Here is a 15,882-nt window from a genome sequence, read left to right as displayed (position 1 = left end):
TTATACTCCTTCATCTGCAAGTGCAGGGTGCACCAAGTCGAATAGAATTATGTAAAATTTAGACTTAGATGTTTTCATGTATTAGCCAAATAGCCCTGTTCAAATGCCATTTCTTTTATGAAATTTTCCTGGAATTCCCTAGACAAAATTCATCCTGCCGTGTTATACTGTGGTTGTTCGTTTGTACCTGCCTCCCCCACGCTTGTGAATGGCGTAAGCATCAGAAGCCATGTGTTATTCATCACTAAACCCCCCGTGCTCTAGGCTAGCGGTCCCAAGCTGTTTTGATCGCATATCCCATCAGTTAGAAAAACAATTTGAGCCTTTATTCCATGTACAGTTGTGTGTGTGTATACAGAGAGATAAAAAAATGTACACAAATACAAACATATTACAAATATTACAGAACATCCTCAAAAATAAAAATGAAAAAGGATGAAATAAAATAAATATAATCAAGAGTTCTAATATTTCCCCCTCCTGATGGATAGTCCTATGCATGCCGGGGGTGCATCCGGAGACCAAAGCCACTGATTTCAGCGCCCAGGCAGAACAAAATAAATGTTTGTGAAATGGGGAAAAGCATGAGTGAACCCTCTCTTGTACACGCAGTCTGTTTGGGCATATTTGGCACTTCCCGTGATAGCAGGCTCTTCCGTGAAGGTCTGTGTGGTTTGCGTACTGACTCTTTCATTCCGTACGTATTTACTGATTGTTTACCATGTGCTAATCACAAAGCAATTCCAGCCTTCAGTCTGGAAAACATATGGAAATGGGCAACTCTCTTACCCCAGGGTGAAAAAGAAGTTTTAAAAGGCCCGTTGAGCGCACAGAGCAGTGCCTACATCTTTCTAAAGTTTTGAGGAAAAGTTTTAGGAAAATGGCTTGAAAACCGAATGGGGAATTTATGAAGTAATGAAGGAGAAGGAATTCTAGGCAAAGGACTCAGGGCATCTAAGATCAGGCAGACATAGGTGGCACAGCGGAACCAAGGAACGCCCGATGGCAGGTGTCCCTGGTGTATTGGAGGGCAAGTGGAAGGAACGGCCAGGAGCGAGGCTGGGCGCGTTCGTCAGGGCCAGGTCATCAAGGGCTCCGTGTGCCTGGTTAAGGAGTGAACAGTTTGGTATGGGAGCCACTGGAGAATTCGGGGCCCGGAAGTGACTTGAGGGGCAGAGCTATTAGAATCCACGTGCAGGAAGAATTCTGTGGGAGAATGGAGGGCTGGCTCTGTTAAAAACTGTTCATTGCTGTATAGCACTTATGTTGTATATATAAGGTATTAGCTGTTTTATTTTAAAAACTACATTAATTTTAGAAAATTTGGAAAATATAGAAAGAGCATAGTTCATATAGTAACAGGTATTTAAGAAGTATCTGTAAAACATTCCACCATTCAGAGGGGCGTGTTTCTTTTTTTAAATTAAGAATTGTATTGTATATGCTTTCTATCATACCTTTTTCATATATTATGATGTTAGCCTTTTTCTAAATTCGTATTCAGTATCTACATAATAGAAAGCGTGTCTCTATTTAGTAATTCATTTAATAAACCACTCCCCCCCTTTTGCTACATTTAGACTGTTTACCAATAGTTATGACCCTGATTGTTTCCTCATGAAAAATTTCAAGAAGTAGAATTACTGAGTCAAAGAATATAAATCTTTTTAAAGTTCTTGACACATATTGTCAAAATCCATTCGAGACAATTTGTGCCAATTTGCATCCCTTCTAATACTTCCGGTTTAACCATGCCCTCTTCAAATTTGTATTTTTTTTTATCTTAGTCAATTTCATAAGCAAAAATTGTAAGGCTGAACGTTTAATCATATTTTTATCGGCTATGTTTTGTGAGTGTGGAACTGATTAAAGTGAAATTTCAGTAATTTTATGTAAATTTATGTAAGTTCGTTTTCAGATTTCTTCTGATAATGGGTGGGGACCCTCTATTGTCTAAATTCAGAAAGGGGAATATTTGCTTTAAATGATTTCAAACAGATATTAGGTGTCCCGAGGGCTACAGAAAGGAAGAAACAGTCATCTGGTGCAAGTTCAAGGTGGGCCGCAGGAGAAGCGCACACATGCAGGCTGCCTGCAAGAGGGGCCTTGACGAGGGCTGGGGCAGTGGGACTCGCGAAAAGTGATCTCAGATAAGGGAGTCTGGGAGGAGCTGGTGCAGGAGGCTCTTTGCTGTGAGCCCTTCCAATCTCTAACCTTTTCCCGCGCCTCATGTCCGTGGCCCTCAAAGCGGCACACCCCAAAATCCTCTGGGGAGCTCATTAAATGTGCGGTTCTAGACCCAGCTACGGCGATGGTCTCCTGAGGCGTCTTCAGGAGAGCCCGGGACAGGACACACCGTCTGAGCCCACGCCTGGAGAAACGCAGCCACACCTATGTCCACGTGCTGCTCACAGGGCCAGAGGAGGGGCCATCGTCCTGCCACCTGTGACGGACTCTGCTCCTGTACTCCAGGTCCCCCGCACCAGCCACCCAGACCTGGACAGGGTGCCACTCATTCGCGCCCCTTCCCACAGTCTCCGTTGCCCAGGGTTCATCCAGCCGTTCATCCTTTATTTCATTTTCGAGCACTGTGCTGGCACCGTTCTAGGTGCTGGAGGGACAGCTGCGAACGTGAAGTCCAGGACCCCTGCCCTCAGGGTATTTACATCTCCAATGCAAGGAATTCTGCCGAAGTAACAGCGGTCTGGGAAAAGTCAGAAAATGCTTTGCTCATTCACCTGCTCTCCACATCTTTGTCTACAGCCGCTGGCAAACGGGAATACCGCCGGGAACCAGGCATGCATCTCGGAACAGGAGGAACGGGGTGGGCTCCGAAACACACATTCGGGGGGTTCGACGTTTGCCGTGGATCACCAACACAACTAATAAAGCCTGAGTTCTTGCTTCGTATGAACTGTCACTGAAGATCAATAACACGCCAAGACTCTCAAGAAGACCTCTACACATCTGATCGTGTCTCTTGCCTGCTGTAAATTCTCCGTGTCTCATTACTTTCAAGATAAAAATCCAAATTCCTTTAATATGTCATTCAGGCCCCTGGCGGCCTCACCCCTGGCTACTCCCCAGTGTCAGCTTTCCCCCAGTCCTCTCCCCTCCCCCACTCTCCTTCCACTCCCGTCCTGTCTCCCACCCCATGCTCCCTGTCACTCTCGGTTTCTGGAATATGTCTCTCTTTCTGGCCTTGGTCCTTCTGCCTGGTCCTTCCCCTCTCTTTCCTCTCCTACCCATTTTGCAGCACCTGGCCTCCAGCATGGTCGCTGCCATGGACCCTTCAAGACCCCCTGAGGAGTGACACCTGCAGGAAACCTTTGCTGACTCTCCCAGTTTGGATGAGATGCTGTCCCATGGGCCACAGCACCTTCACTCACCTCCATCACCGGGCAAAGCACCGGGTACTACAGGGCACGCTCTGTGCACGTTGTGTTAGTCTGTCCCTTGACTGAGAGCTCATGACGGGCAGGGGCCGCAGCTTTTGTCTCTGCGACCCCAGTGCGGGGAAAGTAGTGAGCGCTGGGTGAAGTCTGATGAATGAATGACAGGCGGGACCTTAGGTGTGGGGCCAAATAATTTACGACAGAATGGCTGCGTCTCAACAGTCGGATGGCGGAAAGAGGACATCGCCAGTATTGTACAAGAACAATCCGGCTACAGAACGAGCCTCTGAGGAAGGGGCTCAGAGCAACGTGACATGCCCCCTCCAGAGGGCCCCAGGTAACTCCGGGCCACCAAGGATATCCACACATGGTGCGTGACAGAAGTGGGGTTGTCATGGTAACGTTTGCGATCGAGCAGAGTAAAATATGGTTCACAAGGGCCCCCGCTCTACTTCATTCAGTAATTATTACTAAGCATCCACTAGGATAGCCCCTCAGTTGGTCGCCCTAGTTTCAACATGTAAATAATCTTTTCCATTGGTCTTAAACTCAAGGAGATTTAAGAATCCTTTGAATGCTTGTAAAAATTTCATACTCCTAGGCCCTCACCTTCAGAGATTGATTTGGAGATTCGGAGGTAGATCCGAGGCAATCTGTATCTTTAACGAGGATCCCAGGGATCCTGAGGCAAGTGGTCCACAGGGCACACCAGAGAAACACTAATGGGAAACTACACAGCATCCATCTGCTCATAAAGGGCTCTCCCAGGAGCCAGCCAGCAGATCGCACTATCTTGTATGCCTCCTCGTTAACTAATGAGTCAAGATCAGGAGAGGACAGGGAAGCTCGGTGAACAAGCCTTCTTTATGGGGCAGGTTCGAAACGGATTGAAAGTTAAAAGGCAACAACAGCCGTGAAGAACACTGCCCACAATCGAGCAAGAGAAACACTACAGCTTTTTGGTAATTGTGGGCACGCAAGTATTTAAGGGAAAAGAGGAAAGGGCTGACACGCTGGATATAGCACGTCCTTGAATAGTGTCGTTTCATCATACCATTGAGAAAAAAAAAATTGATTTCCGGCCGGGGCCACCGTCTGTGTAGACAATGTCTGCACATTGTCTGCATGTGTGTGTGTGTGGGGGGGGGTTCTCTGGGCACTACGGTTTCCACGTCCCGAAGATGTGCAGTCTGGTGAGGTGGCGGGTCCAGGTTGTCCCAGTCTGAGTGAGTCGGGTGTGTGTGTAAGCGCGCCTTGTGATGGATGGAAGGGTGGCAGGTCCAGGGTTGGGTCCAGCGAGTCGGAAAGTCATGAGATTACTTGTTTTTATTCATCTTTCAAAAATATATGTATAGCTTACATTTATTTTAATGTTTAATAGTGGAAGTGTTTGAGGTCTTGATTTAGAAGTTTGGTGATGTGTTTGCGACCAGAAATATGTTGTAGGAACATAACTCTTGTTTATATCAATTGGCCTGTGGTGAAATTGGTTTCATTACATGTCATTTCACTTCGAGTTGCAGTTTCCAAGAACTTATCTCACTGTACATTCTTTACCCAGCAGGACAGTAGCAGAAATCTCATCCATGCTGTCCTTAGGACAACTTTGTAAAAGATTGCAGGGTTGTTCAGTTCACTACAAGCTGAAAGAAGCAAGAGTAACTTCAGAGGGGTGGGAGCATTGGGACTAAGAAAAGATGTTGGTCTAAAAAAAAAGAGACCGCCATGGTAATAGAATCATGTGTTGTTAATACGCACCTAAAGCTAGTACACATCTGAAACTCTCTATCGTTCTTCCATATATTATCACATTAAGCTTCATGTGCCTTTATATATTCTGTGGGTATACAAAAAAACAAATGCTAATAATAATATATAAAAGGGAAGCTTTGCTTTTTCCTTCTTTGGAAGAATAATCCCAACAAATGTTCCTAAACTAGAATCCTGTGCTTTTCGACACGTGCATGTTAGGTGTTCAAAATGTACTTCTCCTTTGGGGAATTCATCACATTTCAAATTACATATGTCTTTTAAAGCAAAGATCTGTTCTACCTTCCATGTATTTGTTATTGTTGCTTCTGAAACTTCCTTACAGCCCCAAAGAGGTCTTAATCCCTGTCAAATGTTATTATGTTACCAACTTTTATGTAGTCTTGAAAGGAGTTGTTTATTTAGTTTCAGTGACTCCTTGTTACTGCCAAATATTATTTCATTTCAGCACAGATGTAAGAGGTCCAATGACTGGAATTATTTTACAGCCCTGACATTGTCGAGAGATGGATACCAGTTTAATTATGGACAGCTGAAAATGATCTAGGAGTCACCTGCTCTGGATATTTATCATCATTACAAACTTCTCTCCAAACCGTGGTCTGAGCACTTTCCTGACGTTCCATTTGCGTTAGACAGACACTGTGATCTGTGTGGAGCCTGTGTTTTCAGTCACCTTTAAATTTATGGATAGACAGCTTAAAATTGCTTGATTATTTTCTTTTCCTCTGCTCTGAGTGAGAAAATATGTTTCGGTCATTCGCATTCTTTTCTTTCCTCATTTTCTGCCTCCATCGCCTTCTCTCGCTGCTTCCCTTATCCTTCCAGCTGTTTTTCCAATTATGCCTCATTGGAAATTATTCATTACTTAAGAAATGTGAATTGCATAGACTAGACATGTAAGGGATCAAGTAATGCAATGACTGCAGTGTAGTTGGCACTCAGTAAGTGCAGGAGGAATGCAGGAGCGGGCGAGCGGAGGGATCAGGAAAGGCAGGCTGTGTGCTTGCTGACCACGTTCATATAATCCCATCTCACGTCTTAGAAGAAATTAAGAAGAGCAAACTTCCTCCTTCTCTACCCACTGCCATAACAAAATACATGTTTATACCTTCTCTTTTCATCTCTGCTTTCCATAGATGGATCCTGGCTTGTCCTTGTTAGACTAGAGAAAGGGTTTAACGAAAGGCGAAGCCATGGCTACCACCAGCTGATAATAACTTTAGGTCACTGTCTCGCCTGCCCAAATGCACTTCACCCCGTTCCTTCTCTCTCTCCTAAACTGGGCTGGAAGGCCTTCCAGAATTCCCGTCCTGTCCTGGAAGTAAGGACGATAACGCTAAGCGCTCGTCTCAGTGAGAGTTTACCGTGCATGTATCGCTCACCATACTGAGTCTTTTTATATGTTATTTCATTCACTTCTCAATACAGCCTTATGAGGCCAGAACTGTTCATGGTCTCTTTCTGTAGATCAGTGGTTCTCAACCAGGGACAGTTTTGTCCCCAGAGAACATTTGGCAATGTCTGGAGATACCTTCGGTTGCACACAGCTATGGACGCCAGGGATGCGCTAAACATCCTGTAACGCACAGGAAGACTTCCTACAACAGAGAGTTGCCTGGTTCAGAATGTCAGTGCTGCCCCTGTTGAGAAGCCCTGCTGTAGGTTAAAGAGCCGAGGGTGAAAGGGGTTGAGTAACTTGCCCAAGGCTACCCGCTGGCATTGGAGAAGACCGGGGTTCAAGTGCAGCTTGTGCTTCTGCACGTTAGTAGTTACGGCTTCAGCAGCTGGTTCATCATCCCTTGCAGCAAAGGAACTAGAATTCCCAGCATGAACCTCTCCGTGTGAGGGCCTCTCCGTGAGAGCGGTCCTTCTCAGTCTTTGCAGATCGCCTGCTCTTCTCTCCCTTTCATCGAATATGCAGAATTAGGCTCATGTGAAGCAGCCCTTCACTCTAAACATTGAAAATTTTACAAAACATACACATATACACTGGGGCAATAGTTTCTATGATTGTTAATGTTATAAGCATATATATAAGAACAGACTGCATAAGCAAAGAATGATGCTACGTAAGCTATGAACTTCGAAGATGGCATATATAGTTACGTCATTTTCTTTGATGAATTATACATATTTAATATGACTTGTGTTTAGCGATAAACATAATACCTGTGTTCTGCAGGATAATTAGCTAGAAATGATAACTAGTCGGCAATCTTAAGGTGCCAGTAAAAGTGTCAGTATTCTTCTTGTCATTAATTCTCCAATATCCACAATCTCAGTTTTAACAGTGTTTTTAGATACCATCTTTGGACAACCTTAACCAACCCCAAAGGCGGCAGCTGCACACATAAACATGCATACTCTTGTTCGCGCATGCACACAGACACAGGCGTGGGCAGACTTGTACACGCGCCCACACGGTCAGGCAGTGCGTGTCCGCACACTCGGGCGCGTGTGCACGCACACGGGCCCCAGCCTCCCCTCCACAGCAGGCTCCCTTCGCCTCTCTTCCTCCCTGACGTACAGAGCTGTGTTCTCACCCCTTGCCCGCCCCTCCCCCCATTCTCCTCCTCTGACCCTGTTCCAGGGGCTATTTCCTTTATCTCTTCAGACTTCGCCCTGAGCGGCCTAGTCCCGGAGCAGACCAGCAGCTCCAGCTGCGACACCCGAGGGTGGGGCACGGGGAAGACTAGTCAGCACTGGATGCTGCTGTCACTCTCCAGGCCTTCAAGCCCCTCAAAGGCAGAAACTATATTTTCCTTTAGAGCCAGACTTAGGCATCACAACCTTTCAGGTCAGAGAAAATAGCTACTTCTCACCCTAAATTCTGAACTGCCACACCTGTTACTTAGAGCTCGAAATTATTTCATCAGTTGCTAGTCCCTTTCATTCTGTAACCAAGGGATAAACTCTTAGAATACAGCTAACTCACTGGCGTGAATAAATTTCATACAAAGCGAGTCAGTTACCAATTAAATCTTTTCTATTTTAGAGGCAGGAGGGATTTAGAAAGCAAAAGGGCATTGGGTACCTACAAAGAGGGGAAATACAGCAGAGGAGAAAATAGAAAGAAGCCAGCAGCAAATTCCATTATCTCTCTGACTTTTGCCCCAGACCAGCTCTGTTTATCCTCACGTGTACAACAGCAAATTTTTTGAGTGGCCAGAAAGAAATATCTAAGCCTGGAAGCCATAGATTTCCATTACTTCTTGCCTTGAGTGCCAGGTAAGTCTGAGTACACAATTATTGTTTGATAAATGCATATGAGCATCTCCTACTTTAATAAAACTTGCCAAGGATGATGCCAAACAGGATATCTTTCCTTTCAGTTCTGGGGTGAAATCAAAGGGACAAAGAGATGGGGAGATTAAATAAACGTTGAAAATGAAATGCTGCTGTTTTCACCTTTCACTGCCACGTAGACCTGCCCTGACCCCAAAACAGTAGCCACTAGCTTCGTGTGGCTGTTTCAATTTTCATTTTAATCAATTAAAAATGAAATTAAAAATTCACTTCCTCAGGCATACTAGCCTGGTGTCCACGCGCTGAAACCAAAGGATTTTCTTTTGAGGGGGGACCCGGTGGCTCCTGGAGGGAAAGTGTTCCTTTACCCTGTCCCTCTCCCAACCCTCTCCCATCACCCCTCCCTGCTCTGCCCCACGCAACCACACCTTCCCCTCTCCTCCCTCCCCTCCTTCCCGTGGCCTGTTCCGGGCAAGAGAAGTGCAGATCCTAAGTCTCCGCCCTTCCTCAGAACTCACCTGGATCGAACATGCGGCAAATTAAGCAGTGATTCAAGCTGGTCCACATGCCTCCTCGTAATCACACCAGGCAAGCAGGCTGCACACCTCTCTCTCTCATATACACATACATACATGTGTATGTATGCATATGTGTTTATGTGTACATGTGTCTACATGCACTTGCACACATGCACTCTGATTTCCAATCTGTGAAGCAGTTCTAAGTGCTTGTCCAGGCAGACGCTCTGCTTACTACTGATGCGGTGGGGAGGGACCCCAGAGGAGAGATGGAAGAGGGGAGGGAGGGCACTAGTGTCTGTGGGTGGGCCTGGTCCCCAGGCAGGGAAGAATTTGGCTCATCTGGTATGTTTTTGTTGGATCAGATCATTAGATAGTAAATACGGCATAAGTCTTTGAGCCAAGTAAGTGATAAAGAGGGAGATATTTTTATTTCTTAGTGTTCTCAGAATCACATACTTTCTAACAGAAAAAGGACATCACCCTCAAAATAAGATCTTCGTGCAATAAAATACAGGCATGCTTTCCTGCCTCTCTGAAACGAAATTTCCTCCTTAACAGCCTTCCCCAGTACAGAACACCTCTGGGCGCTCATCCCAGACCCCCGCCAGCCCAAGGAGCCCAGGAGACACATACGGGCCTCACCTGGCAACGGTTTTAATCCGTTTTAATGAGTCTCATTTGCCCATAAGACTCCATTTTTGTAAAAGTTTCTGACTCATGCCAGGCTCATTTATTTGATATTTTGGCTCGATGAGAACCCAGATTTGAACCCAGTTAGGACTTTTTCTGCCTAGTTTTGAAGTCTCTGCTGAGATTTTACTTGTGTTTTTGTCTAACTACTCCCCGCCGTTGACAGCTCACTACTCCCATTTTCTCTCATTTTCCTTGTCATCCCAACATTTTGTCAGCTTGCCTCCCCCTACCATACACACTCAGACACACACCGACACAGACATGTACACATAAAGACACAGGCATACAGGAATAGCATGCACACACAAACGTATCTATACAAATACAGATACACAGACAGACACAGACACGTGGACACAATAGCCACACCATATACATACACACAGATACACACATACGCATCACTAAATACTGGACAAGTAGCCCTTACTATGCTGGAAGGTCGACGCTTTGATTATTATCTCAATTAACATAAGTAAGGCGAGGGAGGGAAGGCCTTACTGAAATGTCATGTGAAAAGTTGCATTTCCTCTTAAATTCTGTCTCGTCTGTAGTTTTTTTTTTTTTTTTGGTTGGTTGGTTTTCTTTCTTCATAGACGTATGCTTCAAACCAGAGTCCTCTAAGGATTTTGTTTTTTCATCTAGACACCAAACTACTGGCTCCTGATTGGGTAGGCTATGAATTATGGAGTGCGAGAAGAAAGAATTTTCAGCAGAAATTAATTCGTAAACATCTTTCTTTTTCTGCCTCTCCTGGGGATGACCTAAATACCACAAAATTGGCAGCCTCAGATTTTGAGCAGCAGAGACTTTCGTTACCATCAATTAACCCAAGGATTCACACTATCATCCCCTTTGGGAGAAGCACAGAAAGCATGTGGTGTGTGTGGGAGTCACATCTCCTCTGAGCAACTCTGGGAAAGGACAAGCAGGCCCAGCTTCTGCCGTCACTGACGGTGCCACGTGTACTGCCACGCCTTCTCCCCTGTCAGGGGATGTCAGGGGATGGAGTCGGCCCTTACGGGGGCCCCCGGGGCTGTGAGGACGTCCACGGCTCTCTCCTCAGTGCCGCCTTGCTCTGCCGCTGCTCTCACTTCCTCTGTGTCCCTGCGACGTGAGGACATGGGCGCCCAGCCATTGCAGTGACGCTCATCACTAATCTCCCATTCCACAGCAGCACATCATCGTTATTTTGGTGCCGTACCAGTTTTTTGTTTTAAACCCAGTTTTCTACAGACAGTTTTAGATGGACCAGAAATAACTTTTATAGCCAGCAGAAGACCTTCCTCTGAGGACGTTTTGAGTACATTTTAACACCGTGAGATAGTATTCACAGTCATAGATGAGACACGGGGATAGAAAGCCACTCCAGAGACATCCCACCCATCACCGCGACGCCAGGCAGGCTTCACGTAAACCACCCCAGACGTCGGTGAGTGTCCTGTTCTCACAGGTCATCAGGAGAAGAGACTCCGCAGCACTCTCGGGTAACCCATCCATTCCAGTGTTGACTTCCCTTCAGTGCTGTCCTTATGTTTGTATCGCAAGGGAACGCCCTGTGCTAGACTGCTGTGAGCTTTAAAAACCCAAATTTGTATATTTTGAACCATATGCCACAAAGCAGCCTGACAGTCAGCACACTGTTCAGCTGGCATTGAAAGATGCCATTTCAAACTAAATACATCTCCCTGTGGCGTCGGACCCAGCCAGGCAGCTTTCATTTTACAGTAAACGTGTGATCGTTCGTTCCCTTAGGATTCCCTTCCCTCTTGAATCTGGTCATCGTTAGCGGTGAGGTTCTGCAGGTGTCCCTTTATGTCTTCCTGCTCCCAGAAGACACAACCATCGTGTCCCTTTCCCTACATCGGGTTAGCAGGAGACCTGCCATAAAAAGCGAAGAGCTCTCTCTGTTCATGGAGGATGTTTGCTCACACACACACACAAAGCTCTCTGACACTTGGCTTGTTCCTTTGGTTTTTAGAAATGGAAGCTTTAAAGGAGTCCTTTTCCTGGCTTTCCCCTCCTGCGATTCCGTGCGGGAAAGCCCGGTGAGGTCCCGAAGAGGTCCGGTTTCATTTTGGCATATGGTAGTCTACAGGGCCCGCTGCAGCTAGAAGCAAAATCGCCATCTCTCTTTCTTCCAGCTGTTTCCCTTGGCAAAGTGGAAAGTCAGGAGGAACCCGATCGGTCGGGAAACCCTGACCAAGAGCTGGTAGGAACCTCAGACAGGACGCGGCTCGATGAGATGCAGTGTGCGCCATCATTGTCTGGGACGAGGGTCTGAAATTGACACCATATGCGCCGAGAGGAGTAATTGCTCCAAGGGGGGAGAAAAGCAACATGTCAGAACCTTTTAGTAACACCTAATTCATCCCCGGGTTATAAATAAATCTGATGCTTGCTTAAAAACAAAAGTCGAAAAATATTTTGACTAGATTACTTTTGTGACAGTGCTTCCGCCAGAGGTGAACTTTATTAGAGAGACAACACGAATAAAGAGAAACACATAACAACTTTTTATGGTATATTTTACATGATTTTATTTTTTTTGCAGTAAATAAAGTGGTTATAGGGCTCCAAGGAAAAGGGGCCAGATGTTAGAGAGTTGTGTGAAATTTAGGGGAAACAAGCTGTAAAAAGCGGAGTCATAAAACAGGCTGTCAGTGCCACACATCTGGACAATACAGCTGTATGTTCCTAGTGGCTGTCGTCACCCAAAGAAAACTCAATAACCTGATTTCACCCCAATTAGGCTGCATACCAACAGGATCGGCATTAAATTGCACGAGGGAGGGGCGCAACGCTCACATGGCACCTCGGTGCCAGGCACCTTTTATCTTTCCTTTGAATTTGGTCACCAAGAAATAAGTGACTGCTAGCATAGTCGTTTCTATGATTAGAAACCCCTATTTAATTTATAATGTACTAATAAGTCAGAGTTTGATGCTTCAGGCTATTCGCTGTGCCAAACGACAGTCTTTCTCTACAGCTTGAAACTGACCTATCGGCCATCCTGTCACAGAACCCTGCCTATCTTGCCTCTACCTGTATTTTAGAGTTGGAGTCTAGCACCATTGTGGGAGGCACTCCCTGCCTTATTGGGAAAAGAAGTTAATTTTCTGACAACCCAATTTATGTAGAGGATAAATGCCCTTTTCTATGGCGTTGGGGGGCTTTCTCCCCCAATTTTTTTGGCCACCAATGAGGCATCTTTGCAGCAAGACAGATATTACAGAACCAAAATACTATTTCATCTTTTCATCACCGCCAGACTGTGCCAAAGGTAAAAATGCCACCTTTCCTAATAATTGTGTTTCTTCACAGGTGTTATTGGCAGCAAAAGCAATTATGGACAGTGGAGAGAAATTAAGCTTACCACTGATAGGGAAACTCTTGAAATTTCAGCTTCTCCAGATTAAATCTAAAGACCAACAGCGACGGGAAAACGAAAAGAAGGTACTGTCCGACGGTGGGTTTTCTAAAGACAGCGAGTGGCAAGTGAAAGGGGCCAGGTCTCCCTTGGGACATGTCTTCCCTCATAAGCCTACCAATTCAGTGGTACCGAGTGCGTTTAGCTGTTCTCTCGGCTTCTTAGGGAAAAGGCTATCCAGAGATCTGTTGGAGCAATTATATTTTCTCAAAGGCACACCCATTAAAAATAAGTTCCCTTATGCAGAATTATGACAGTATTCAGGGCTGGTGCCTGAGGCTGTGTTGTAAAGCAGTCTGTTTATATACTAGTAACAAAGAAGGGAACCAAGGAGAGACAGAGAGTCAAGAGAGGTAAATATAAAAAGCTGAAAAAAAACTCACAAAGTCAAGGTCTAACTATTTAAAATATTTTATGTGATATTCAGTAGGAGTGCTTATTAAAGTCATAGGCTACATCTGCACTTTCCTAATAATCTGAATATTTTAGCAGCAATCCATCACTTCTGCTCCCATATTATATGTCTGATTATTTCTTCACCTGTATATTTTTCATTCACTTAGCCTATGGAAATCGATCTGTGTGTTTCCCAAAGAATCATATTTTCATCTGAAAAAAATATTTTAAAATACTTTTAGCAAAGTGATGCCAGGTTCAAATCCATTTGCTATTATCATCACTCAAAATAAGAGGTGTTTTTCTTATTTTCCAAATCGTGCTGAAATATTTGGGAGAGTCGGATGCCCCTAAAGGCACGCGTATAGTGTGCACACGTGCGCGCGTGTGCTTGGAATGGGTGTGCGTCTCAGTTGTTTCTTCATGCCCCTGTGTGGAAGGGTGAAAAGGAAATGGGAAAAGAAAAAGTGACCATGGTCCAATAATACTTCTTCCCCTTTGCAAGACCCAAGATCTGGATTTCCTATGCGAATCGGTCTTTTGACAGAATAATCGTAGAACGAAATAATAACGCCACCTTCTATTTGCGATATTGGGCTTGATGTTTTTCAAAGAGATTTTCCGTATAGTATCATATTAGGGCGGCAGACATTGTTCCCCGGGAAAATTCTACTCGTATGAACACAGTCAACACTACAGTTTTCCATCGATTGAAGCTCTTTTCATCATGTACAGGAGATTTGCACCTTAAGAAATACTCAGAGACATTAAAACTTGGCAGAAGAAAAATTGGAAAATTTGAAACTGTAGAAACATCTTTTCTTGCCTTTTTAAATTCCAACGTCACATGGGAATCTGAATTATAAAAAGTAGACTGAGTCCTGTGAAAATTCCTGCACCTTCTGCTTGCTTGGCATTTTCTCACGGTACCTACAAATATACCTAACAGGTTAGAGTGTCAGTTTACTTATTTGCCAGCTATTTTAAGTCAATAATTGTTTGTAATAGGGGTAGGTTTTAGATTTCAGCTGACGAATTTTAAGTATAAATAAATAGAATATTCTGGAAGCTCAGGAAAAGTTTTAAAGGTAGAAACAATATGAACATATTTCTGCACTGTTATTTTGCTCAGCATTTCTTTGAATTGTGAACTATAATAATACAGTTTTAAGATTCTGAAGATATGGAAATAACCTTAATTTATTTGTTGAAAATTCAAGAGTCCTAAGGAATTGGGGCTTGAATTTTAGACATATACATATATTTTACATTTTCATATATATAAATTTGTATTTATATACATATATAAAATGAATTGACACGCAAGAGAACTCTTCACACAATTAGGAGCCAACAATTGCATAATGTAATCTGATGTCTTTATTAGATTGGGTTCCCAAAACACCAGCCCCAAATGTCTGCGTAGCAACCATATGAGTAAGTGATGAAACCTGATTGGAATGGAGCAGTTTCCATAAAATATTCTTGGTAAAGATGAAAGGAGTTGTTGGAGGGATGATATAATCTATGTTCATTTCAACAACACTGCCCAACAAGGTCCATTGGAACAATCGAGGTTAATGCTCGTCAGCCGGGTAGTTCGGCAGAAAGCAGAATAAGTTTGAATTATGTAAAACTGACACCGTGCTGTGGATTAGGAAATGAAAAAAAGAAGAGAAGACGCCACTCCGTTTTCTTCTCGTCCCTGGACCCAGGGCAAGGGTCCTGTAAGGGGAGCGACTGTCTCTTCAGCTTTTTAACATCTACATGAGCTCTATGTAGACGTTTTCTTTCAAATGCTAATTCTGTTGTTTACATCTGTACAACCCAGAACATGTTGTATGTTCTACGTAGAATTTTCTGAATTGTATTTTTTTTAAATGAACACTTAAAAAATATCTATAGCAGTAATTGTAGGAAATACTAGGGACAAGGTATAGACAAGAATTAGCATAATTTGGACCCTGTCCTTTTCCCCCAGAAACAAATATAATGTATCACTATACATTTGATTTCATTTTAATCAAAACTTTTCTTAAAAGTAATCTAATTCTAATTGCCAAATACAGTAAAAATATCATTTTTAAGATTCTACTGATTTTAATAATTTATAACACTTGAGTCGGGGCTATGCCTAACATTGCATTTTCTTTGATCATGAAGAAAGTTTTCTGGCTAATAAAGATTATAAAAAATAATACAAAGGAGGCGATTTTTTAGAAGAACACTTTTGAAGCCTTTAGCACATGAATTTCTGGGAGGCAGATGCCTGCCTCTAATTGCAAATAAGTTGAATATATTTGAAAACTTATCTATTTGGAAATACCTTACAGATTATTTCCAAATACTCCTACCATTAAGATAATATACTGTATTTCTATAAGTATATTTTAGCACTTCAGAGCTTCTGAATATGACTCTAAAACAG

At 43.8% G+C, this 15,882-nt stretch overlaps 1 protein-coding gene across 1 annotated transcript in view; it reads left to right on the top strand.

Moving 5' to 3' along the window:
• SPAG17 (sperm associated antigen 17) overlaps positions 1–15,882 on the top strand; it is a 148,784-nt gene that overhangs the window by 34,616 nt on the left and 98,286 nt on the right. Inside the window, exon 4 of the mRNA XM_039841330.1 lies at positions 12,953–13,084. Coding sequence (XP_039697264.1) covers positions 12,953–13,084 — 132 coding nt within the window. The remainder of the gene's footprint in view (positions 1–12,952; positions 13,085–15,882) is intronic.

Source organism: Pteropus medius, unplaced genomic scaffold (assembly GCF_902729225.1).
Source record: "Pteropus medius unplaced genomic scaffold, Ma_sr-lr_union100, whole genome shotgun sequence".
Lineage (NCBI taxonomy): Eukaryota > Metazoa > Chordata > Mammalia > Chiroptera > Pteropodidae > Pteropus > Pteropus medius.
The sequence above is the reverse complement of the archived record's forward strand: the minus strand, read 5'-3'. Positions and strand labels throughout refer to the sequence as shown.